This window comes from Rhinatrema bivittatum, chromosome 4 (genome assembly GCF_901001135.1).
Source record: "Rhinatrema bivittatum chromosome 4, aRhiBiv1.1, whole genome shotgun sequence".
In the NCBI taxonomy this organism is placed as follows: domain Eukaryota; kingdom Metazoa; phylum Chordata; class Amphibia; order Gymnophiona; family Rhinatrematidae; genus Rhinatrema; species Rhinatrema bivittatum.
In genome coordinates this window covers 447,733,026-447,759,692 of record NC_042618.1, presented here as the reverse complement: position 1 = coordinate 447,759,692, position 26,667 = coordinate 447,733,026, and the positions used below count along the sequence as shown (strand labels likewise).

The 26,667-nt window shown below is 41.9% G+C and overlaps 1 protein-coding gene across 2 annotated transcripts in view; it reads right to left on the bottom strand.

Moving 5' to 3' along the window:
- POC1B (POC1 centriolar protein B) overlaps positions 1–26,667 on the bottom strand; it is a 124,292-nt gene that overhangs the window by 73,824 nt on the left and 23,801 nt on the right. For both annotated transcript variants that reach the window (XM_029601642.1, XM_029601643.1), the window contains exons 4-10: positions 23,806–23,985; positions 21,268–21,375; positions 20,986–21,101; positions 16,991–17,124; positions 11,349–11,417; positions 5,056–5,208; positions 1,375–1,461 (exon numbers count right to left, since the gene is read on the bottom strand). In XM_029601642.1, the coding sequence (XP_029457502.1) occupies positions 1,375–1,461; positions 5,056–5,208; positions 11,349–11,417; positions 16,991–17,124; positions 20,986–21,101; positions 21,268–21,375; positions 23,806–23,985 (847 nt within the window). The remainder of the gene's footprint in view (positions 1–1,374; positions 1,462–5,055; positions 5,209–11,348; positions 11,418–16,990; positions 17,125–20,985; positions 21,102–21,267; positions 21,376–23,805; positions 23,986–26,667) is intronic.

The window sequence follows — 26,667 nt, the reverse complement described above, 5'->3', positions numbered from 1 at the left end:
CTCGGCTCTCCTTTTTGTTGAGGTTGCGGCCTCGATTGAATTGTCGGCGCCGACTTAGGTTCCCTCGCCGACTGAGACTCCGGCGCCGATTGAGATTCCGGCGCCGACTGAGATTTCGGAGCCGGGTGAGGTTTCGGCGCCGAGTGGGTCTTCGGCGCCGAGTGGGTCTTCGGAGCCGAGTGGGTCTTCGGCGCCGAGAGAGGTTTCGGCGCCGAGAGAGGTTTGGTCTCCGACTGGGTTTTGGAACGCTTCGGCGCCGCCTGTGACGTCTCCGGCGTCCTTTCAACCCTCTTTTGAACCTTTTCCGGAGGTTCTGTGCCTCTATTTGGGTCCTCCTTCCGTGATAATAGTAAGGATCGGACCGGGTTGTCTTTAGTGTGCGTTAGGGTACAAGGCTCAGTCAACCTGAAAGGCCTCTGTGTCCCTACGTGCAGCGGTTCGGAATTTAGACCAGGGCCCTGGTCTCCCTTGTCCTTGGGCTTCCGCTTTGCGTCTCGGATTTTTGGCGATTGAGGGTCCCACGAAGTTGTTCTCTTACCCGCTTTCGCCGTTTTTGATTTTGGGGCCGGAGAGGAGTGAGTTGTGGACGCTTTGTCCTCCGCAGAGAGCGCCAGCCAACGGTAGCTCCTGTGTCGACGGGCCCTCGGGGACATCTTCGCGCAATGTTCGCAGTCGGACTGGTCATGGTCGCGTCCTAAGCAGCGGTAGCAGCGATCATGTCCGTCCGTGACGGACATGATCTTACCGCACGGACACGGCTTGAACCCCGACTTCTGCGCTGACATTCTCTTTTTTTTTTTTTGAGGAGAAAAGGCTCCGCGTGCGCTCCCGCGCGCGGAAAAAAACAGACTGAGGAGAACCGTTGATACTGCGCGGGAACCCACGCGCAGCCGCAGAGGATCAAAGATCTACACTCTGCTACAAAGCTCCGCCTCCTGGGCCCTGATGGACAGTTCCCATACAGCATGGCTAATTCAGCCCTGCTATCGACGGGAAAAACCAGTGTTGCTGTGGTGAGCCCTGATAGAGGTTCTATAGCCTAGGGCTGTTTCCTACTGGCACAGGAGAGTGGCTGAGAAGCTAGAGGAAACTAAAAAATTGAAAACAAACAAAAAAAAACAAAAAGCAAGAAAAAAATTGACTAAGCAAAACGAGCATAGAAAGAGAAACATGCAAAAAAAAAATCATCAAAATAAGTAAAACAAAAACGAAAAAGTAAAATTTATTATGCCCTGGCGCCTAAAAATTTTGGTTGGTGCCCAAGTTTTCTAATATATTCCAACCCTGCGTATGAACGTGCACCACACTAAAAAGTGTTCTAGCACACAGACTGAGAACTATCTTGGGAAAGCACTGTCATTTCTTCATGCTTACCCGAGGACTAGAAGATAAGCTGGTCCCAACATCTACAACACAGGGTTCAGAAGACTGTGTATCTGCCACTTCAAGCCTAGGATTAATCTAAAGGTCAAAAAGAGAAAGATTTTATTTTATCTTTTTGCTTAGTAAAAATAGGTCTATGTAAAAAGCAAACAGTCTATAAAAAATGCTTCAGTGCTGTGCTCCTATCAGTGAATATATGCACTTAAACTATTTAACAGATGGGACTTTATGAAACAGCAACATATCTTGATTTGCATTTTAATCTAGTTGAGTTTTAATAAAATACATGAAGTGCCATGCTGGGTCAGACCAATGGTCCATCAAGCTCAGCATTTTGTCTGACAGTGGCCAATCCGGATCGGTTTGAAATATGGGGTAGATTCTAATGGGGAAGTTCATTGCATGTTGCTCACAACCAGAAGTGAGAGGCGCCAACTTGGCTAACAACTACTAATGGACATGTTCTCCAAAGACATGTAAAGCCTTTTCTAAGCCCAGCCATACTATTAACCTTGTCAACATGCTCTGGCAACAAATTCCATAATTTGCATAATTGTGCACAGAGTGATAAAATACTTTGTTAAACTGGCTACATTAATTTCAGGGCAAATCCCCTGGTCCGAGTACTATTTGAAACAGTAAATAGGGAGAGGTCAATATTCAAAGCGCATTCAGCGCTATTTAGCTGGATAAGCGGGACTTACGCGGCTAAGTAGCAACCGCTGAATATGTGCCCATGTTCAGCCGTACAAGCCCCTTATACACCTAAAAGGAATGCACAAAAAAAAAAAGTGGGTGTGCACTGGGTGGTTCAGGGGTGATGCGAGTTAGCCGCATAACTTATACACCTAACTACCAATATTCGGAGTTAGGCGTGTAAGTGTACACCTAAGTTTAGACTGCCCATACAGCAGGTCTAAATTTAGCCAGGTAGATTTACCCAGCAAAATGCATACATATACGCGTATATTCGGTGGCTTCACTGTGCCCCCCAAATATACCTCCTAACTTAGCTAGATAAGTTATATCCGGCTAAGTTCCTTAATCGGCCAGCTTTGAATATTTACCTTGGAATGCTTAACTTGTTTGTAAAATCTTAAATGCTGTAAAACCTCTTATTTTCCTTCTCTGTCTAGCCCTTCTTCATAAGGGAGTTATATCATCCCCTTTATCATTTTTTGTTGTCCTTTCCTGTACCTTTTGCAATTGTGCTGATCAAATAATACACAGTACTCATGGTACGGTCACACCATGTATCTATATAAAGGGCATTATGATATTCTCTGTTTCTGAATGCCTAACATTCTATTTGCTTTTCTTTTTTTTTCTGCAATTAAGATTTTATTGATAGAAACAAGGATAACATACAGACACAGTGCATGCATAATGATTCCCAAGAGCCAAGGCATAAAATGTCAATTCTTTTCCCCACCTCCCCCCATGTTCTCCCTCCCTCAAAGCCCTCCTCCCTAACCCTTTAGTCTGGTATCACAAAACTGGGTATACAAAGCATTGCACACCTTGAAAATATAACAAGAAGGAATCAAGTAAATCACAATGTGAGCGTTCAGAGAATACTAGCACAACAAATATCTACAAACATTTCTATGCCCCCTACCTCATATGTATCACAGTGTGTATTCACTAGGGAACTGAAGTCTTCCATCCAACATATGGGGCCCAAAGTTAGAAAGTGTTCTTTTACGCAAGGCAGTGATTTTACCTAATGTATACACCTTATCAAATTGCCAATAAACATCTGCTAGAGATGGTGCCTCTTGTACTCTCCATTTTAATGCAATTGCTCCTCTCAACACGAGGAATACCTGGGGTACCAGTAGTTGATTCACAACTTAAATATATTACATTTTTTATTCCATATATTTATTAAAAAAACATACATAACACACACCCTACATTTGCATACACTCACTCATTCATTCATTCAACTAAACATCATGTTATATACAATCTTTTAAAAGTTAACATCAAACAAATTAAATGAAGGGACAGCTGCAGCTGAATTAAGATTAAGAAGGGACAGGCATTGAAAAGGATCTTTATAATATAACAAAAAATATTGATAATGATGTGTTTAGGGGACAATAATTGAACTGAGGATATAGGGAATAAAATAAGAAATTCTTTGAAGTAATATGTTTACATTGTAACTAAATTAAAGGGAAATGTTTACATTGTAATTAGGGTTTATTGCAATATTTGTGTATCATTTATGTGTTTGATGTTAACTTTTAAAAGATTGTGTATAACATGATGTTTAGTTAAATGAATGGACGAGTGAGCGGAAACTCACGCGCAGCCTCAGAGCAATGCTCTGACATTACTTTGAAGCTCCGCCTCCCAGGCCTGATTGACAGTTCCCATGACAGCATGGCTAATTCAACCCTGCTATCGACGGGAAAATGTGTTTTGAGACTTTTCTATGCATCCACATTAAATTGTGTTTGACAATATCATAATACCTCCTCAGACAGATGTCAACCAGGATAGGGGAACATTCAGTTTCTCTGGGTACCGTGGACTGGGCTGCAGGATTTTCTGCAAGGCCTGAATTGGGCAGAAAACACCTCCACTAAAATAACCAATGTCCATACCAAAGTTATGCTCCAAAAGAGGGAAAAAAAAAAAAAAAAAAAGTTTACTTTTGAAAAATAACCAGTTCAGCAAAGTAATAACACGTTCGCAGTCCACTGATTAGTACACCATAAAAACACAGGAAAAACAATTCAAACTCACAAAAATCACAGTTCTCAGTTCAGTACAGCAGAAAAACAAACATCAGAAAACCATTCAAGGCTAAAAATCACAGTCCTTACTCTTCCAGGGAAAAACTTCCCAACTCAGATATCCTCCTCCCAGATGCTCTACTGACCCAGGAACAGCTCAAAGTCTCTTCAATATTTCAGTTACTTACAAAACACCAGGATTGGCTCCAGAACAACTCATGCCCTCTCCTTGGGTAGATGCAGTTTCCTCAGCCCTGCACTGAAGTTCCACACAGGAACTTCTTTTGGTCCTGTAAGCCTTCCTTTTCTTTTGTTTCTTCACTTCTTTCACTTTTCTCAGACTACTTTTCCTTAAGACTCCGTTTTTTTTCTCCCGCTCCTTCAGTTACTGGCATCAGTGTCACCATAAGATACCTGCTCTCGCTCTCTCTTCCCACCTCAAGAACTCCCAAATGGCTTGTGGAAAGCACATTTTATACTTCCCTTTAGAAACATGCACCTTTACTCAGCTGGACCACACTGTCCCTACAATTAATAGCCCTCACAACCCGCTCGTCCTTTGAGTGCACTTCCTTAGCTAGAACATGGTCCATTATAAAGAACAGCACAACCCTTTCCACTCTCATTGACCTCCTGGCACAGTACGACTAATGGTTGAAACATAGGACCCATTATTATTTTTTTTTTTAGTACCAATACACAATCTAGAGTCCAGTCGGGTCACATTATGTCTATGTGACATGAAAATTACAGTCTTAATATACAAATTATTACACGATTATTCAATAAAACAGGGCAAGTTATTTCGGACCCAGGCATCCTTAATGGAATATTTACAAAAAAAGGTAAAAATTACTAAGCAGTGGCTCAGTCAAACAAACAATGCTACATTATATTACACATCCTTGCTGTTTTTAGAACATACCTCTACGGTGTGCGTCTCAGCAATATGCAGGTGAGGCGATCTTGGGTAAATATCAGTAACATGAGGTGGCGCATCAGGATATATTCTTTTAAGTTGCTTTTTGAAGATTTCTGTACTATTAAATGCATCAAAATTTGTCTTCCAAACTAAAACCTGTCAAAAATCATATTACAAGAAAAGGTTACTTCAATTCTGCATATTCAACAACTCCTTTGATTCTAATTGTTTAATCACTGGCTATTTCTGAATGTTACAAGGTCCATATTCAATACTACTTGTCTGGCTACATTCAGACTTACTTAGCAACAAACTGTTATTGACCAGCATATTATCTGCCACACATTTTTGTTACACTTTCTCTTTATGTGTGTGCTGTCTACACCGCCCTTCTTCTGTACATTCAGACTTAGCCAGAAAAATGGTAGGATTTCAAAATCCTGCTGCACTGAATGGCCCCGAGATAGCTGGCTAATTGTTTATCTGCTTAAAAAGTTATCTGCCTAGTTCGGGGGTGGGGCAGGAACATTCCTGGGCAAAGTTGGCTATCCAGCAAAGTTAGCCGGATAAATGATAAGTTTCAGTGCTATCCAGATACTGTAGCTGGCTAATTTTAGTACTGCCAAAGCCAAGCTTAACAGAGTCAGGTATATTCAGCAGTGTGCTCACGATGCTGATTATGCCTGCAAAGTAACTCTGCTAGCTGGTCCGCAGCTGAATATGGACCTTTACAAGCCTACATATCAAGATGCCTTGTTAAGGCACATTCACATAAATACAAAATATTCGTGGCACACCAGACCCCCCCCCCCTCGTCCTTCCCCCTCTGAACACACACACACACACCTCATTGGGCCCAGCACTTTATTAATAAAAACCAAAAATGTCTTCTTTTTACTTCATATTTCAGTTTGCTTAACCCGTGGCCCTCGGTTCGTTGCCCCATTTCATTCCTCCGTGAATAGAAAAGGGGAAGAGAGTGATGGAACAGAAGAGCAAGGGGAAGGCTATGGTGGGGCAATGCAGGTAAGGGCCACAGAGGAGCTCTGTAGATTGGGTTTGGGGGAGGGAGGGGCAGAGAGCGATAGGAACATAAAGTACGTTGCAGAGACTTAAAACAGTTTCCTTGCTTGCCCCCTTTCTATTTAATAACATTCACTTTTGTGCAGGTTGTGGGCTCTACTGTGTGCTGCCCTGCTCTTGGCCTCCTCCAGTTGCCACCAGCAGCAGGGCCGGTGCAAGGGTCTGTAGTGCCTTAGGCAGACCAATGTAACACTGCCCTCCAAAACCCACCCTGAGCGGAAAGTGTAGGTAGATATACAGTCTTATTCTCCCTCTTACAGTGCTCTCTCTCTGGAACTGATCCTTCTCTCCTGCTCGCACACTCAGAGGCCGCGAGTCTGCTTCCTGCCGTGCATGTGCACACGCGTGCCTATGGCAGCGGACCAGCAATTATGGGAGAGGTGATTTTTTTGTGTCTCACTCCTGGCATTGATTTTAAAGTTGCAGGATGGGCTCACCAATTAGGAAGGTTGCCCAGCAAATTCTTGTCATACCAATGTTATGAAGGTCCATCCCTGATGAGATAGATTTGGAATACGAACTAGCAAGGAGGTTGTGGCAGAAACCCCAATGAAAACATTTATTCAATGATGGCGAGTACACATTATCTCTAAATTACAGATGGTATGCCACTAAGAGATGCATTCAGTCAATAGCCTGTGAGACGCAAAGATTTGCCTTACATTCAACTAAGGAAAAAAGGTTAGGCACAAAGTGAAAATGATTAAACGGAATATAAGCATACAGCTGGGCCGGCAAAGAAGCTGAGTGGTTAGTTGTACACAGATCAGTGAATTTGCAGACCTCAATTCAATTATCCTCTACTACTCGCTGTGCGTTTGAGATCACCACTAAACTCTTGAACAACGATGCTATGGGAATTATCAAGAATCATTATGTATCTATGGTGCTAAATAACAACATTGCTATACTAGAATATACAAAAGCAAAGAGCTCTGGCACAAGACATTACCTGCTATTACTGAAGTATTAAAGAAGACAGGTAATCAATTTTTAATTCCACTAGTCACAACCTGTAATAACACAACATCTACTAGATTAAGGATGCGCTGCCACTGGTAGCTCATTTTTTAAAAAAAATGTATCTGAAATGTATTACTCTTCTGAAAACCTGCTTTTCTTTTTCTTATTAAAAAAAAATGTAGTAAGATGCCAGACACTGATTCATTTCAATCAGAATAGTCCCCCAAAATGTATCATATTCTCCTGCCTAGACCCTGTTTTAGTAGCCTTTCGTGTGATAATGACAGAAATATTTACCAGTACTCATAGAGTTATAATATATATCAGCACAAGACTGGGAAATGGTATGCACCAAACAAGAGTGGTACGTGAGTTTTGAAGTTTGCGGGTTAATTTGGATTTTTACCCTTGAAGTAACACCCACGCATAACAGTCCGATTTAGCCTTTCTAAGCACTTTATTTGTGAAAGGTGGTATATAGCAAGAAAATTAAAGTAACTTTTAGGAAGGAAATATATGCAGGGCAAAAAAGGTTTGAAATGGCGTAGAATGACCATTTCCAATAATGAATATTTACTAGAAAGCTCCCAAATCCTAAAAGATGACGACAGGCCCATAATTAGCTCAGTTATTGAAAGTCAGCATCTTCCTTTCAAATGTCAGAATGATCTGATCAAAGACGGCCTCACAAAAATCCCCTAAACATAAATAAATGCAAAGTACCTGGCCTGCTTATGCTAATCATGAGCTCATGCTATTAAGCATGCCAACCAGGGGTCAATCTTCAGAAGCAATTTCCTTGGGTAAAAAGCATTTTATCCACGTTAACCAGCTGCCTGGAAACTGCCTTCCCACAATGCGGCTAAAAGTCGGCACGTTGTTGCAGAAAGTGAGCTCTTTTAGCCGCATGGAGAGGAAATGTGTAAGCCGAGGGAAGAAACTTATGTGCATAGGTGGCATTTTCCAGCAAAAATCTACCCGGAGAAAAAGCAGGTGCACGTGATGGTGTGCACTTTGTAACCAAAGCAGCGAAAATATAAACGTACTTTCATGTTGAAAATTGGTGCAAAGCCCATGAACGAGAAGTACACGCAGTCTTTGTATTAATGTGGACAGTCTGAAAATTGCTCCCATATGAGTTCATTATCGTAGGGGTTACACACATAAAATTAGCATATGTGTACATAAGTAGCTTGTACATGTGTACATGCTATTTTATAAGCAACAAAACTGTACACGTATTTTCAGTTTTGCGTGCACATTTACCTGCACAGAAAAGGAGCGGTCTAAAGGCATTCCTGGGCAGGGCCAAGAGATATGCATGCAAGATGCTATTTTATAAGAGATTTAGGCACAAACATTAGGCAACATATTCAAGCAATTTTACACCTAATCATCTTGTGCAATTGACATCAAACTCAACTGTTGTCTGCTGCTGTTGGGTGGGAGGTCTGGGTGAAGAACTAGGAGGGTCTCGAACTGGATCAGACCGAGTGAACTGGTGGAGGTATCGGCAAACTGGTTTATTTATTTAAAAGCTCTTATAACCCACTATGGTAACTTGGGCTATAGAGGCTTGGGAAATAGCCAGGAGGAATAAGGAAGCAGTCGCTGGCAGTTTCTTTTATGTGCAATGTATTTACAGTGCAAAGCAAATGAAACCAAAAATGCAGTTCACCTTACTTTCAAGGTAGAATACACATCAAACATAGGTGGTTTTAGCATAGGCTGGCTTCCTCCCTGCTCCCCAGGGTCTCTCTAACCCTTCTAAGCCCTGAGTTCTTTACACTGGTGAAGGCTCCTCCCTTCACCCAGGATTCCTTGGGGGTCTGGCTCTTAAGGAAGCCCAGGCAAGAAAGCTGTGCTCGTGCCCTTAAGGTGGTCCGAGGGAGTTTCCTATAGACTCCCTCACATCCACTTATAACAAAATTATCAGGATTTCAAACATATGTACATGTTTTAAAATAGACCAAACTTCCATGGATAACTATTTCAATAGGAGGTTAATGGAGATAGGATTAAGCTTAGAAATAACTTGTTGAACCTCACACACAGAAATATGAGTAAAATTCTCCCAACACATTTCGACTGTATTTATGTTAAATAAAGAATCTGAGTTGGGGGAAAACTGCTTCTTAAGTCTTTCCACTGTCAATAAAAAAATTAGCAAATTCTTCACAACTAAATGGAGGCTGGGGTTGGTTTCTATAGAGGTCTTACATCTAGTCAAGTTTTTGGGTTTTTTTCTTTTTACAGTGGAAAATAAGCGTTTATTATTAAAGCCAATAGTGTGAATATTTTTAGTATAATATTTTTGCAAAGCTTTTCTATATCTTTCTAAAGCAATCTATGATTTATTTGTTTCTCCATACCCACTTTTTAGTTTATTATACCATGGTGAACTTTTATTCCATTTATTGTTCTTAATCCTAATCGGCCGAATTTTAAAAGCCCGGCGTGCATAAAGATCGGTTCGTACATACGTGGCCGCACGCGCGTAAGTGCCAATTCACACACAAATGCTGGGCCCGAAAAAAGGGGCGGGCCGGAGCAGCGGCTAATGGCCACTGTCCCAGGGAAGCGTGCGCCGGCAGCTGGCCGGGGTGTGTAAATTACTTCTGCCCCCCCCGAGGAGCAGCAAGTAATAAAATAAAAAAAAACTGAGGAAAGGTAGGTTAGGTTTAGGGGGTGGGGAAGAGACGGGAACGGGAAGAAAAGGTTAGGAAGGGGGTTAGGGAACTGGGGAAGGCCCGATTGTGTCGCTGCTCGTACTTTGCAAAAATTCACCCTCCCCCCCCGGATTATAAAATGCAGCACGCATGTGCGCACCTGTTATAAAATCGGAAGGAAGCCGCGCGCATCTTTTAAAATCTACCCTAATTTTTTCAATGGCGCTAAGTTGTCACACAGTTATAAGGTTGAAAAGTATTTAGCTCAACGGGGAGTAATTCTTTCAGTTTGTCCAAATCAACCTATTTGTGTGTCTCAATTACAATGGTTTCTTCCACATTACCAGAAGGGGGATTATTTATGTTTGCGTTGAAACTAATAAGATTATAGTCAGACTATGGAATTGTAGAAATTGTAATCTTTATCCGTTCTTGGTTGCTAATAAAGATTAAATCTAAAGGATGCCTTGCCTTGTGTGTCAGGTCAGTAATCATTTGCTGAAACCCTAAGGCGGCCATGGATTCAAGAAAGCTATCAGATACTACTGAGATAGCAGTTCTGTCTATCTGCAAATTAAAATCTCTAGCTACGATTGTATTTGACAGATCTAGAGAGTTATTGTTTAGAAATTCAATTAAATGGGGTGACATACCCAGAGATCAACGTCCTACGCATAGGTTAAAGGCTATAGATTTTAACAACACTTCAAATGGAGGAGATATCTCTATTTTACATGGAACCAAGTGTAAAGAGCATTTAAAAATAACTTATGCAGCTAACCTAACTCTGCCCAGAAATGCGCCCAGAATGCCTCTAAACTTCGGCTGGATAAATGCCCAAAATATTCAAAAGTTGGCATTTAGCCAGATATCTTGCAGCTCGCGGGCCACACAATTCACCCCGACGCCATGCCTTCCTCTCGGCAGGATGCCGCCATCACTGTCAGCACAGCAGGACACCGCTGACCTTCTCCAGCACGCACGCCCTGACACTGGAGTGCTTAAAGAAAATCCCGAAGCACCCCTAGATTACATCATTGGCCTCCTCCAACTTAAGGCCACCTCAGGCACACTTCCGATGCCTCCACCTACCTCAGTAGTAAGTGTTGCCATCCTGTTCCTGCCTCGTCAGCCCTGCCTAGTCCTACCTTGCTCTGCCTACCCACTCTCTTACCTTTTGGATGGATATCCGGTACTGACCCCTGCTTGGACCTTCACTTCACCTGATAGTTGCCTGTCACTGACCCTAGCCTGACCCCGGACTCTGCTTCTTTGCCTGATCCCAGAGACCCTCGCCTAAGTCCTGCTGGGGGCACCCAAAGGCTCAACCAGAGGGGAACGAGGGCTGGTATAGGTAAGGCTTCGCACTGGTCTCCGTTGCGCCAAGGGCCACCCGCTGGCGAAGGGAACCTTCGGAGCCACTCCATGCAGATTGAGCCAATCTCAGTCCAGTCCAATAGTTATTCAGCTAAATGGCATTGAATATGAACCCCAATGTATCCCTAGTATACAGAGAGGAAATGTATTAAGAATAAAGCCATAGTATCCAAGCACTAAAGCCGATAAAAGATTTGAACAAACCTGTGCGTCTCTTCCACCAGATGCAAACTGTTCGCCTCCTCTTGAAAAAGTTACAGCAAGTACACGGCCCTTCAAAAACACAAATGCAGTGTTTGATAAAAAGTAATTCCATGCCAGTATAAGGAGATCACTTGGCATATTAGTTAACATGCCTAGAAACTTAATGAAGATAGGAGATAAGTTTAATGTGGCCAAGTGCAAAGTGATGCACAGAGGGAAAAATAATCCAATCTGTAGGTAACACAATGCTGAGTTCCACCTTAGGAGCTACCATTCAGGATAAGGGCAGTGCTGAAGTGGTTTAGCTTGCTTTTGGAAAATAGAAAATAGCTTATACAGCTTAGCCATGAATATTTTTCTTGGCAAAATTTGCTGACTACTGCCCCTCAAGGCTCTGCCTTATCCTCTGTTTTGATTATCCTCTACCTGGATCAACTATTACAATCACTAGGGGTTAAACATTTTTTACATGCTGATGATATTCAGCTATATGTTCCACACAGTAACCAAAATGAGTTATCACAGAATGAATTTAACAAATATGACAGAGATCAAGTCATGGTTTAGTCCTGAATGTCCAAACACAAGCTTATGCGGGTTGGAAAATCTCCATTATCTGAGGCTGGTCAACATATCTATGATGGTGCTAAACTTTCTATTTTGACTGAAGTATGGAGGTTAGGTATTGTGTTAGATTCAAATTCCACATTTAAACCACATATTTTCCAATTGGCTAAAATGGCCTTTTACAAGCTAAAATCATTGTGCCCATTAAAACCTCTCTTACCAGCTAACAGGTTTTAAACCATACTTCAGTCTCTTGTACTTGGCCACATTGATTAGTGTAGCACTTTATGGATTGTTTTACTGGATAAACTGAGAATGTTACAGCTTGCACATGATGCTGCTGCTTGCTTACTGTTGGGATTATCACAATTTGACCAATAAGGGACCTGCATTGCCTCCCTATTATAAGCAGATGTAAATGTTTGTTAGTTATCGTGCCTGATCTTTTATATGGACAATATTCATGTTCCCTTAAAAAAAAAAAAAAGCAGCCTTCAATGCTGTACATCTCCAGATCATTGCAATCCATGGGCTCTCATTTACTACAGTTTCATTACAGCAATATCAGGCAGATACAGAAAAATGCGAGGGAGAGCTGGCGAGCGCCCAGGCCACTCACCTGGGCACGCGATTCAGGAGGGTGGCCTATGCAAATTAAGGCCCGCGGTAAAAGGAGGCGCTAGGGACACTAGCGCGTCCCTAGCGCCTCATTTTTGACAGGCACGGCGGCCGTCAGCGGGTTTGACAGCAGACGCTTAATTTTGCCAGCGTCGGTTCTCAAACCCGCTGACAGCCACGGGTTCGGAAAACGGACGCCAACATAATTGAGCGTCCGTCTTCCGACCCGTGGGCCGATTTTTAATTTTTTTTTTTAATACTTTTGTGGCCTCCGACTTAATATCGCTATAATATTAAGTCGGAAGGTGACGGCACGTATCTTTGCGGGCAGTGTGAGGGGGGTTAAACCGGTCACCAGTAATATATACTTTCGTGAGATGCACCTCAAGTTTTTACACAGGGCTTATATTTCCCCCCACATTGCCTTCAAGGCAGGGTTGGCAAGCTCAGATCATTGTCCACGTTGTGGCAATGGGACGGGGACATTTGCTCACGTCTTTTGGGATTGTCAGTACTCTCAAAGATATTGGCAACAGATTACTGCTTACTTAGCATTATTGGTGGAGGCACGCCTACCTCATTTGCCGTATTTGTGGTTATTTCACTGTATCACACGCTTTTTAGTACCTAATCCAAGCCTCCGGGCTCTGATTAAAAAAGCCGGTCTCGTGGGAAAAAAAAGAGATCTTGCTTAATTGGAAAGAAAAAGCGGGACCATCATTCGGAACCTGGAGACTGCAATTTCATCGCTTGATGCAATATGAACATTTGGCTTCCAAAACGTCCCCGAGGCTCCGGAAACTATTCTTGCAGACGTGGGAAGCCTATATTCAAAAATTGCCACATAAAGCAAGGAGTCTGGTCCTCAATGATTGAATATAGGAGTGAGGGATCGCAACTGGACTTTTAGGTTGCATGGCGATAGATCTCTGTGGGGGGGGGGGGAGGGGGGTATGTTCGCTTTGTATTGGTTGTAATTGTAGTTTCTGTGGGGGGGGGGAATGGTACTATGGGGTAGTTCTATGGTCTATACAGGGAGAAAATGTGGATAGTGGTGGTCATAGGTATGGGTAAGAATATTGTATAAGTTTATATTGAAATTGGGGTATTGTACGTATTACCCGGGTTATATATGTTACATGTATGCATTGAAGGTTTGACCACTCAATAAAACATATTGAACATAATATTAAGTCGGAGGGTGTACAGAAAAGCAGTTTTTTTCTGCTTTTCTGTACACTTCCCCGGCGCCGGCAGAAATTAATGACAGCCTTTGGGCAGGCGTTAATTTTTGAAAGTAAAATGTGCGGCTTGGCTGCACATTTTACTTTCTGTATCCGCAGGAATAACTAATAGGGCCATCAACATGCATTTGCATGTTGCGGGCGCTATTAGTTTCGGGGGGGGGGGGGGGGGGGGGAGGGGTTGGACGCGCGTTTTCGACACGCACTGTACTGTATCTGCCTGTTTGTGAGTGTGCAGTTTAGGACAAGGGCCTTCTTTTGTTCATTGCCCGACAACGTGGAACTTGTTCCTGCTTTGACCCTTTATAACAAATACGGGTTATAAATTTTAATAAAACTGAAATAATAAGCCACAACTCTGCGGTAAACTAAGGTATGAAGGACATTTCACCTTCATGCTATGACTGTCCTCAGTAAGAACAAAGGTAACTTGATGAACTGAGTAATATGAAAGGCCAATACCACGTCCAGCCGAATCTGTGGGTGGGCGCAGAGCATCAAACTATCGCAGGAGACTATTCTGTAAAGAAAGCAATGAACTAAAGCCTGAAGTTCAGCGACTCTTCTGGTTAAAGCAGTTACTAAAAGAAATGATACTTTCCAGGCTAGAAACTGGAATGATGTTTTTGACTTCCACTGCTCAGAAAATAGAGCTCTTAGTTGATCAGAACTATTTTTAGATTGCATGACTAGGTGATTTTACAATTAGATGGCACAAACCAGAAAATAATTTGGATACTAACTGATGAGTGGAGACAGGATGACTGTTGATGCCTTGAAGGATGTGCATGATAGGTGGATTGAGGCCATCCTTATGCAAGCATTGAAGCAGTGGCAGTGATATTACAGATATGTTCCTGTTGCTCCCTGGTAGCTTGCTCTTGTCTGCTTCTCTCTCAGGAGGTTGATCATTCGGGAGTGAGTTCCAGGGAACAAACATCGGACTGGCAGGCCGAGCACGGAGACCGGAAGAAGTCCTACACAATGGGGCAGATTTTCAAAGGGATACACGCGTAACCCCCGAAAAGCTGCCCCTTCCACCACCCCCCCAGGAAAGCCCTGGCACCCGCCTAAGTCCTGGGGCTTTCCTGGGGGGGGCGTGTTGGGGGCGTGGCCACGGCCTCCGGACCAGCCCCTGGACCGGAAATGGCGCGCCGGCAGCTGGCCCGCAGCCGAAACTTTTGCAATAAAGGTAGAGGGGGGGGAATTAGTTAGGGTCGGGGGCGGGTTAGTTAGGGGAAGGAAAGGGAAGGTGGGGGGCGCCAGAAAGAAAGTTCCCTCCAAGGCAGGCTGCGCGGCTCGGTTCACGCAGGCTGCTGATTTTGCGCAGCCTTGCGCGCACCGACACGGCGACCCAGCGTACTCGTTTGCGCCGGGTGCGCGGACAAAAGTACGCGTGCGTGTACTTTTTAAAAATCTGCCCCAATCCCTCTACTCTGTCTCTGACTTTTTCTTTTTTTTTTAAACCTACTGGAGCTCAGCCCTTCCTGCCCGAGTACAAGACTTGTCTCCAGCGGCAGGGGGAGAGGGCATCTGCCATCACTGCCACGCTCTGCTTCCTCCACCCGCTGCCTTTAAGCTGAACAATCAGCTAAGTCCACGCTGACTGAAAACCAGCTACCAGACAAAGGCACACATCTGAGGGCCCACGGAAATCACCTCAGGAATTCTTAACTGGTATCACCGCAGAGCGGGGCTTTTTCTTTTCTTGATAAAATTCTCCTTCTAAAATTTGAAGCAATCCCTAGTAGGGAGATGCATGTCCACCATCTGAAGAACCTGCTGTTTTGGGTCTTGTTCTTCTTGCTCCTCAAAAGGACTGTGTTCTTCCCCTAAATCTCGTGGCCTAGGTAACAAATTGTTTTCCTGGTCAATGTCTTCTGGTGTCATGTGATTATCCTGTACCTCTGCATGATCTAGAAGTTAGTTTATCTCTGATTTCTGGTAGCCTTTGGGATTTTTGTTCACCCAAGTGTTCAAATTCCTCTCCAAACAAATCTTTTCCCCAAAAAGGAAGTTTGCATAAGCATATTGTTGACAGAGAGTCAGCCTCTCATTGACGAAGCCAAAGTAGCCTTCTAGCTCCTACTAGCGACTTTGAAGAAGTCCTTATATCATACAGCTATCTGAAAGATAAGCTGCTGCTGATTGCAGTCAAGCTAATTCTTCATTCTCCAGGAGCTGCTGCAGCTAGTGCTAGATTGCCATTTGTAATAGTTACATAGCTAGAGCAATGAGTAATGAAAGGGCTGTTGTTGAGAACACATTTCAATATTATCTCGATTTTTCCTTTCCTGTGGATCCTTATGTGCTGCACTTCTTTCCACAAGGATAGTTCTAGTTACTGCTGAGGCCAAAGCATCCACTCTTGGCATCTGGAATAGGAAGGGGATATTGCTTTGAGAAAGACTTTGGTCTTTTGTGTCCAGACTGTGGTGTCTCTCATGAAGTTAATAATATGCTCTGTTTCAGAATAAAGGGGAAAGGCCCTTGATGTTTTGCAAACCCCTTTAATTGGATCCCAATCTGGATTTTGTCCAAATTTTTTGTCAAGATTCTAAAGAGATGAAATTACTTGTGAAATTAATGATTCAACTTCATCCTTACGGAAGAATCTAAAAAATAGAATTTCTTCTCCTTAAGATTGACTTTCTTCTTCCTATTTATTTACATACAATTTCTAGCCCAGCATTTTACAAAATTTTGTTCAATAGAGTCACAACTACTCCCTTTACATGGATCCTCTCGATTCATAAATGTAGATTCAGAGGGGTAGATTTTCAAAGCGTAACCCCCAAAACCTACCCCAAACCCCCTTTGCGCGCGCCGAGCCTATCTTGCATAGGCTGCCAGCGCACGCAAAGCCCCGGGACGCACGTAAGTCCCAGGGCTTTCTGGGGGAGGGGGGGCATGTCATGGCTGGCGTGTCATTGGGGGCGTTCCAGGGGCGTGGCCGCGGACCAGCACCCAGACTGGACCATGGCGTGCCGGCGGCTGGCCCGGCGCACGTAAGTTACCCCTTGCCTCGGGCAGGCGTAACTTGTGCAACAAAGATAGGAGGGGTTTAGATAGGGCTGGGGGGGGGGGGGGGGGTGGAAGGAAAGTTCCCTCCGAGGGAACGGAGGCAGGCTGTGCGGCTCGGCTCGCAATTTAGCACTTTTACTAAAATAAAAAAGTAAATTGAATTACAGAAGACAACTGTAGCTATATTACCTGGTGTCCATGAAGAGTATAGAGCAGTCTTCCTTCCAAGAGATCCAAGACCTTAACAGTATTGTCATTGGAAGCAGTGATCAGATAGTTATTGGAGGGATGGAATGATAAGCAGTTAACTCCCCCACTATGAACTGTAGAGAGAAATAATTCAGAAAATGAGGATAACTATTCAGCTCTATACTTTGTAGCATAGAATCTATTCAGCTTATTCATCTGACTTCTCTGCAATAACATTCGGTTATAATTTCTGTTCCCTCTTCATCTTATCTACCATTAACAGAGTACACGGAGGGGAAGAATATTAATACAGCATTTATTTCTTGCACAATGATGAAGGACATGAAAAAATAAGCAAGGAACCCTCTGCATTAAAATTCATGCTAAAAGAGATTTAGTGAATGCATTGATAAAAACGTAGCATGCACGTAATGGGGAATGCCAGGGGCGTAGGGTGACTGCTGAAGTTGGTGGTGCACCATAAAGTTTGCTGCACAGTCCACCCTCTTATATTACCTTATGGTTACTACTTTATTTGATACAAAAATCTTATCAATTTTATGCTCATAGCAACCCAATCCTTAGAGAGAAAATTAACTAAAGCCATCCCTTAAAGCAATTACCTAATCTACGAACATCAGTTATAATAAAATATGTGAATGAAAAAAGTATTTTCTGCAAGAACATTCAAAACCATTTTTCTGCATGCAAATGAAATTAATAAAGAACAAATTTCTGTTTAAAAGAGAAATGAGAAAGAGAGGACCATAATGCCACAAAAGCCAGTGATAAGTACCATAATTTTCACAGCAAAAATTCAAGTTACACAAGGACTGAACCTTTAAAATACAGAATACAAAATAGAAATGTGCCAAACACTGTACTGGAAACCAGAAGCCAGACTATTATTCCTCAAAAAACATCAAGCAATAAAATCAAGATATAAAACATTCATAATATTAAAACCATGATAATAAAAAGAATAAATATCAACACAGCCAATGAACATCCAATAATTTTAAAAAGCTTGCACAAATCTGTTCTAATATTTCTGAATCAATAAAATATTTCAAAACATCTGATGAATAAAACATCCAAAAATTTAAAAAATGTTCTAATATTCCTCCCCCCCCCCCCAAAAAAAAAGAATAAAATGTTTCAAAACAATAGAAACATCAAATTACACCCAATAATTAAAAATAAAGGGATTAAAATATTTACTGTTCTCCATACCTGGGACCTTTTGATTTCCACTCACCCTGAGATTATCATAGATTGGGGAGGTAGGGCCACACAAACTCTCTTTTCTCTCTCATTCACACACATGCTAACATTTATTCTTTCACTCATTTGCTCTCTCAAAAACATGCCAATGCTCTCACACATACTCCCTCTCTCACTCACTCACAGGCTCTCTCCCCATGCGCCTGCCTGTGAGTGACACACCAGGCCCTAGAATACTAATACACTACCTACTGGGCAAACAGAACAAGCCAGACTGCCTCAAATCCCTACAGAGAAACTACACGCTAGTCAAAATACTGCACCTCTGTCACACATGCACATCACAGACAGACCCTTACCTAATACAGAATAAGAGACTGCAAATTAGAAACAGAAATATGCAGGCAAAACCAGACTCTGAACTCTGGAATACTGAAAAAATAGCAAAATACAAATATATAAGAAATGCACCTTCTCAAAGATGGCACATTCCAGTTGCTAAAAGGCAAAATAATTTTTTTTTTACCTTTGTTGTCTGATCTTATTTTTCTAATCAGTTGGTCCCAGTCTTTTTTCCCCTTTGTCTTTTTCTTATTCCTTTTTCAGGGTCTCTCTGCCCCAATCCCTAAACCCTCCCTAACTTTTCTAAAAGTTTTTTGTTTTTTTACTTACATGCTCTAAGGAGCAATGGCGCTGTCCCAGCCTGCCCCCTCCCCCCCAAACCCTGCTCCTTTCTTCAGGCCTGGTACTTGTGCGAGTATCAAGGGTTACGCGCGTGGCTGGGCCCTTTCGAAAATGTACACGGCACGAGCAGGGCCCAGCCACTCGTGTAACCCTCGAATTTTACGCATGTGGGCCTTTTAAAATGTGGGTGTTAGCGAGCAAACAAAACAGGTCAACAAACAGGAGATTTGGAGAATGAAGATAAAAAGTTAGTGTTCCACGTTAGTTAATTTTATTTGCAGGGCAGCTGAGGAAAAGATAGGTACTTCCATAGGTCTCACTTCTTTCAACAGGTACCGGTCTAACTGCTGAAGAATAATCAGGAAACATATTATCAAAGCTGTCATCACTGTTACTATTTCTTCTGCTGTCCAGACAGATCTCTTGATTCACAGTGAGGAACTGACTTAGTGTAAAAGATGTCTGCAGGATGACTTCATCAGGAAGCAAATGGAGAGACTGAGAAGCATTTAGGAGAATGAGGAATAATCAAATAAATGCTCATTGAAACACCAAAGACTAAAAACTAAAGTAAAGGGAAAGGTGAAACTGGACCCCAATTACTAATAGACTCTATAACCCGACTCAGATTTCCCTCAAGCTGAAAAACAGTATGCAGCCCTGGAAGCGGAGCAGGAGAGACTATCCCAGGATAAGGAGGAACCGAAACTTGCAAACCACAAAGCTACAGGCTCAACCACCACTGGATCTAGGACACAGAAGATAGAGGTGGTTGGTTACTTGTTTCGGAGGGGAATGGATGCATCCATCTGCTGACCAGATATGCTGTACCGAGAAGTATTCTGTCTTCTGGATGCCAAAATCCAAGGTATTACAGAGAGATTGCCAAACGACCTCATCCATGTTGGCATAAAGATCATATTAAAAGTGACTTCATGGCTCTGGAAGTGAGATAAATCTGTTGAGGTTTACGAGTTGTTAGCTAAGCTAGAATTAGATAAAGCTATGGGGCTACATCAGAGTGTATTCAGGGAACTTAGAACAGTTCTGGCAGCACCGCTGGATGACCTTTTCAATGTTTCTTTAGAGTTGGGAATAGTTTTGGAGGACTAGAGACAGGCAGATGTGGTCCCTCTTCAAAAAGTGGAAGTAAGTAGGATGGTGAGCAATAAATCAAATAAATAATTTAATGGAAGCGCTGCTAAAACAGATTTACAAAATCAAAGGCAGCATGGTTTTACCAGAGGTAAGTCTTGTCAAACAAATCTGATACATTTCTTTGATTGGGTGACCAGAGAGTTGGATCAGGACAGCGCATTAGAGGTAATGTATTTGGATTTCGGTAAGGCCTTTGTCATCATTCCGCATAGGTGACATAAATAAATGGAGTGTCCCTCTCCCATGAGAAACTGCTATATGTTCTTGATCACATATACAGCTCAGGGCCAACATTACAACAGCTTGTCTGATAAGGTATATAAGAAGAGGGCAGTCTTAAGGCACTCTGGAAACTATTGAAGACCATTTTATCATGTAGTTACAGCCCAAACTGGGTCTCGAGAACTCCCACTGCTGATCCTCACTTCCCACCTGGCCAGAAGACCAAATAGTGCAACACAAGTCTATGTACAACACAGCTTGGCATGTACCTTATTCTCCAAGATATAACCTCTCATGAAGAATCAGAGTATAATTATATATACCATGAGGGTCTACTCTTCCAAACAGAAATTACTGAGTAAGCTGCTAATCTTAACATCTGTTCATCAATTTTGGAAACACACAAGCTTTTCTGGTTCTTGAACTCAGTGACCACTATAAAATGGCTAGGTTATGATTTTAATTACAATTAAAACTACTAACAGAGAACACTGAAGGTCCAATTCCTCTTTCCATAAACTCTAACAACCAAATAGTACATTTCTCCTGCAAGTAATACAAAAGCCTTTACAATTCATTCCCCATAATTTGCTTCCCCTTTTCCTAACATACATCATTTGGATAACTGTCTTGTTGACCTGTCCATCTTTCAGAAACTACAATAAGAATATTTAGGCCAATGATTTAATGGGAATATCAATTTTTACCTTGGTAATGTTGCAGTAACTTATTAATTCGGATGTCCCAGAGTTTCACTGTATTATCAGAACCTGCTGCAGCTACACATGTGCCTGTGGGGTTGAAATCCACAAAGTTCGCATATCTACAAGAAAAAAAAACAATGCCTTCATTATTATTTTCTCAATACATTTTGCCTTCTTTACAAAACAAAAGAAATTTAAGGATGTCTACAGAGGACTCCCAAAACGTATGGCCCCCTTGACTTCAGATAATGCCCCTGCCATGCCATCTATTTGCCCAGCACTTACCCTTCGTGGTCAGTAAAGGTATTAATGCACAGCTTGTTTGTTTTGTCCCAAATTTTAACAGTTTTATCATCACTACAAGATGCAATTAATCTTCCATCAGGAGAAAATCTGAAAAGCAGGAAAGAAGAGGCCTTTTTATGAAGTATCAGACATTTCTTTTGATAATCGATAAGGATTCAGGAAGAGTAAGTCATTATTTGCTAGAGATGTGAATCGTGTGATCGATCGTCTTAACGATCGATTTTGGCTGGGGGGGAGGGAATCTGATCCTCGCGGTTTTGTTTTTTTTAAAATAGTTTAAATCGTAAATCAGGGGAGGGCGGGAAAACCGGCACACTAAAACAACCCTAAAACCCACCCCGACCCTTTAAAATAAATCCCCCACCCTCCCGAACCCCCCCAAAATGTTTTAAATTACCTGGGGTCCAGTGGGGGGGTCCCGGTGTGATCTTCCAATCTCGGGCCACGGCTGCGTTAATAGAAATGGCGCCGGCGCTACCTTTGCCCTGTCATGACAGGGCAAAGGTAGCGCCGGCGCCATTTTGGTTCCTGTCCCCTGATGTCATGAGTGCAGGAGATCGCTCCCGGACCCCCGCTGGACCCCCAGGGACTTTTGGCCAGCTTGGGGGGGCCTCCTGACACCCACAAGACTTGCCAAAAGTCCAGCGGGGGTCCGGGGAGCGACCTCATGCACTAGGGCCGTATTGCAAAATGGCCGGCGCCATTTTGCAATACGGCAATACGGCCCGAGTGCAGGAGGTCGCTCCCGGACCCCCGCTGGACTTTTGGCAAGTCTTGTGGGGGTCAGGAGGCCCCCCCCCAAGCTGCCCAAAGGTCCCTGGGGGTCCAGCGGGGGTCCGGGAGCGATCTCCTGCGCTCGTGATGTCGGGGGACAGGAACCAAAATGGCGCCGGCGCTACCTTTGCCCTGTCATATGACAGGGCAAAGGTAGTGCCGGCGCCATTTCTATTAACGCAGCCGTGGCCCGAGAGTGGAAGAACCCCCGATTTACGATTTTTGACGATAAATCGGGGGAATTCCTATTGTATCGCACCTCTAACGATTTTTGACGATTTAAAATATATCGGACGATATTTTAAATCGTCAAAAAACGATTCACATCCCTATTATTTGCTGCTTCACAGAGTAACAAACAAAGCACTGTTTGGTCATTACATTGTACCAAAAAAGTACAGGACTATACTACGAATATTCCTTATTACCTACAGGACTGAGTTATGTTATCATAAGTCCCTGCCCCAAAGAGCTAGTAGCTGAGACAACGGGAGAAAACATAAGAAATTTCATATGGGTCAGGCCAAAGGTCCATCAAGCAAAGTATCCCGTCTTTGACAGTAGTCAATTCAGGATACAAGAGCTTGGTAGGATCCCAAAGAATAGGTCTAATCCTCCATGTTTATAACCAGGATAAACTGTGGTTTCCCCAAGTCTACATGCTAATAGTGGTTTGGGCAATTTTTAAATCAGTAAAGTGATTAACGAGTGCTATTAAATAAGGTTATTTATTTATTTAAAAGTTTTTTATATACCGCACATGGGGTCACTTACGTGTCCGTCTAGGCGGTTTACAATTTACATACACAATAAAAACAATTTGAACATAAGACACAATAAAACAAAATAATTCTTTCTTTACAAGTATCAAGCAGATATAGATAATTCAGAGTAAACATTTAAATGGTGGTACTGAGATTGTATGCTTCATTAAATAGAAAGGTTTTAACCATCTTTTTGAATTCATTTCGATTAGATGTCATTCGGATACTGTCTGGGTATAGAGTTCCACAAGGAAGGACCAAAGACTGAGAAAGCTCTGTTTCTTGTTAGGGCTAAGCTAGTAGATCTGACTGACGGAATTTCCAGTAAACATTTGTCTGAGGAACGGAGTTGTCTTGTTGGTTTATATATGTGTAGCATAGAGCAGAGCCATATAGAATTAGGGTTATAAAGTAGGTTGTGGATAGTGGTTAAGATTTTGTATTTTATGCGGTGAGTAATGGGAAGCCAGTGTAAATGTTGGAGTACTGGGGAGATATGTTCTCTTTTAGGAAGGTTGAAAATCAGTCTAGCAGTAGCATTCTGAATAAACTGAAGTGGGCGTAAAGATGATAGCGGGAGTCCAATGTATAGTGCATTACAATAATCCAGATTTGATAATATTAAAGCTTGTGTTACGGTTCGGAAGTCTGATGACAGCAGAAGTGGCTTTAGTTTTTTTTAACATGTGTATCTTGTTATTAATGGACTTTTCATCCAGGAACTTGCTCAAACCCTTTTTAAACCAGGCTATATTAACTGTTTTCACCAGCTTTTCTGGCAAAACATTCCACAGTTTACTTTATCTTACCCACTGCCACAAGACGTGTTGGTCGGGAGGGAGGAGGGATGGAAGGATCTGAATCCTAGTTGTCAGCTCACTGCTCTAACCACTAGGCCATGCCTCCTCACTTACTTGAGAATCAATAGGAATGTTTTACCCAAACAGGCAGCTCTTGGATATTCTCTGCATATACTTACTTGGCGCAGCGAACCCAATTCGTGTGCTGGGTTAAGGAAAATAAGAAGTGCTGGCGGTGCACGGCCCAGACTTTAATAGACTTGTCATCAGATGCAGTAACCAAACAATGGCTATCACTTGAGAAGTTCACACTACGAACAGCTGCAGTATGGGCTTTAAGCACTGTTGATCCTCCTTTCCTGACAAAAATACAAAATGTACATAATAAAGATCTGCAATGAATGCATTTCAGAAGGAATTCGTGTAAACTCTGAGACCTGAATAAATATATGCTGTAACCCCCCCCAAACAAACCAAAAAAGCACTAGCATTTTACTCATTAAAAGCTTCATACAAATAGCAAAAGGTTTGGCTTCTCAGTTACAGTACCTGAATATATGACAGGTCATTCAAAGCACAATCTTATCCACGCCAAAATGCAGACGATCTACTGTTAAGCTATACAACACAGACAGACATGTGTCAAAGTAGGGGGAAGGCCTCATGATCTAAAAAAACAATTTAAAAAAATCCCCTGAATTTCCACCCCTTTTTATACTGGACAAATAAGCAGAAGCTATCCATTTTCAAGGATAAATTCTGTGGCAAGAGTTAGAAAATTCAGTGGCACAGGTGCACTCTTGAATCAGAGACTAAAGAAAACACAGCTGGATCAGAGATATGTTCTCGCTTCATTAAAGAAGTATGAATATTGTGAAACTAATTTTTACTTGATAATTTCCTTTCCTTGAATCCACTCAGATGAATAGGTTATGCTCAACCTGACCAGCAGACAGAGATAGAATTCAAGAGGCTCGCTGATGTCACTCCTTATATTCATCCTTGCTGACCTCAGCCTGCCAACATTATCTGTAATAAGCTATAGACAACTTTAAACATTTATTTTATGTATTTATTATTATTAATATTTTTTAACTAGAGGGCTTATAAAAAGTAATAACTAGGAAGCAGGAAAAAATATGCAGAAAAAAAAAAAACACACACACAGCAGATTCCAAATGCCATCTCAAATTTTAATTGAAATGTTTCACAAGTTTGTCAGCAGGGACTCAAGGAAAGGAAATAATCAGGTAAGAACTAATTTCATCTTCCTCTTCATCCAGACAGACCAGTCTAGATGAATGGGATGTACTAAAGCTCCTCCTGAATAGGGCAAGATATTGCCAAACTTGCTTTCAACATCTGAGAGACAAAAGAAGCCTCTTTTCTGACTTTCACATCCAAGTGATAATGCTTAGAAAAAGAATGCAAGGAAGACCAAGTCAGTGCTCTACAAATCTCCAGAGGACAAAACTAATTACAGTTCTGCCCATGAAGTAGCTTATACTCTCATGAAATGTGCTTTGGATAATGACTTTCCGGAATTTACATAAGCTTCTGTAATAACATCCTTAATTCAATATGCTACTGTACCTTTAGTTGCCGCTTCACCTTTCCACACTCCATATAGCTAAAAAAAATGAATGAATTTCCTGACAGCATTAGTGACCTTGAGATATCTCAAAAACAACTCTTCTCACACATCCAAGGCATGAAGCAACCTGCATTCGGCAAAATCTGTTTGTTTGATGAATGAAGGTAAACAAGCAGTTTGATTCAAATGAAAGGCCATTACCATTTTCGGCAGACCATATCCTTCATAATCAATTAAAAAAAAAAAAAAAGTTCTCTGCCAGAAAATGCTTGCAACTTTGAAATTCTTTGAGATGAACAAATAGCCACTAGAAAACTTCTTTCAATATAAGTACCTTCAGGGAAATAGCCTTAATAGGCTCAAATTGTGACCCCACTAAAAGGGACACCACCAAATCAAATCCCAGCATGGGACAGGAACTCTTTTTTTAAGCAGACGCTTAAATGTGTTTGATGCCCTTAAAAATGAGATACATCTGGATAAGAAGGCAAGTTTGCGACCCTTGTAGCATGCAAGAGCTGTAACTTGTACTTTCAAAGAATTAAGAGCCAAACCCTTGGAAAGGTCTTCTTGTAAGAAATCCAGAATCACTGGCAGATGCTGTGCTAGGAGTACATTTTCTTCCAGCACACCAATCCGCAAAAACTCTCCAAATTTGCACATAAGCCAACGAAGCAGAAAACATTCTGGCCATTAAGAGTATTCACTAAACCTTCAGAATACTATTTTTTTTTCTAATTTGTACTTTATTGCATTTTTTTTGCATTTATAAAAGAAATTTTAACAATGTGATATACACAAAGCAGATTATTATAATCTAACATTCCAGCAATATATACATTCTTAAGAAATCCTCTTCTCATAATCATAATCTGATTGCGAAACACATTGAATCTAAATAAGGAAACAGTGGGGACCACGAAAAAGAAATAATAGCAGATTACTTTAAAGAAATAATATTTCTTGATATGCTAGAACTGTAAGTGCACGTCTATCTTTTCCTTTTACCAATAACCTTAAGGAGGATCTCAGGAACAAGGACTAGCATCTAAATATGAACGAAGCTGTTCCCGGTCGTTAAAAAAAAAAAAAAAAAAAAAAAAATAGTAAATATATTTTTAAACTAGACAAGCTCTTTCAAGGGCCAAGCCATAAGGGAAAAAAAACTCTGTATTTTAAGAAAGATTTGGATCCTGCCATAGTAACTGTCCATGGTAAGGAAATTTCAATGGCCGTCCATTTAACAATCAAACTAGATCCACATACCAAGGGCACCACGACAGGTCTAGAGCTACCAGAATCACCAGACCTGAATGTTCCTAAATTCACTGAAATATTCTTCCCATCATGCGCCAAGGAGGAAATACATACAAGAGTGCTCCTGATGGCTCTCTCTGGACAGATGAGTGACTGTTCCTCTTACAGCTGAAATATTTCTTTATCATTT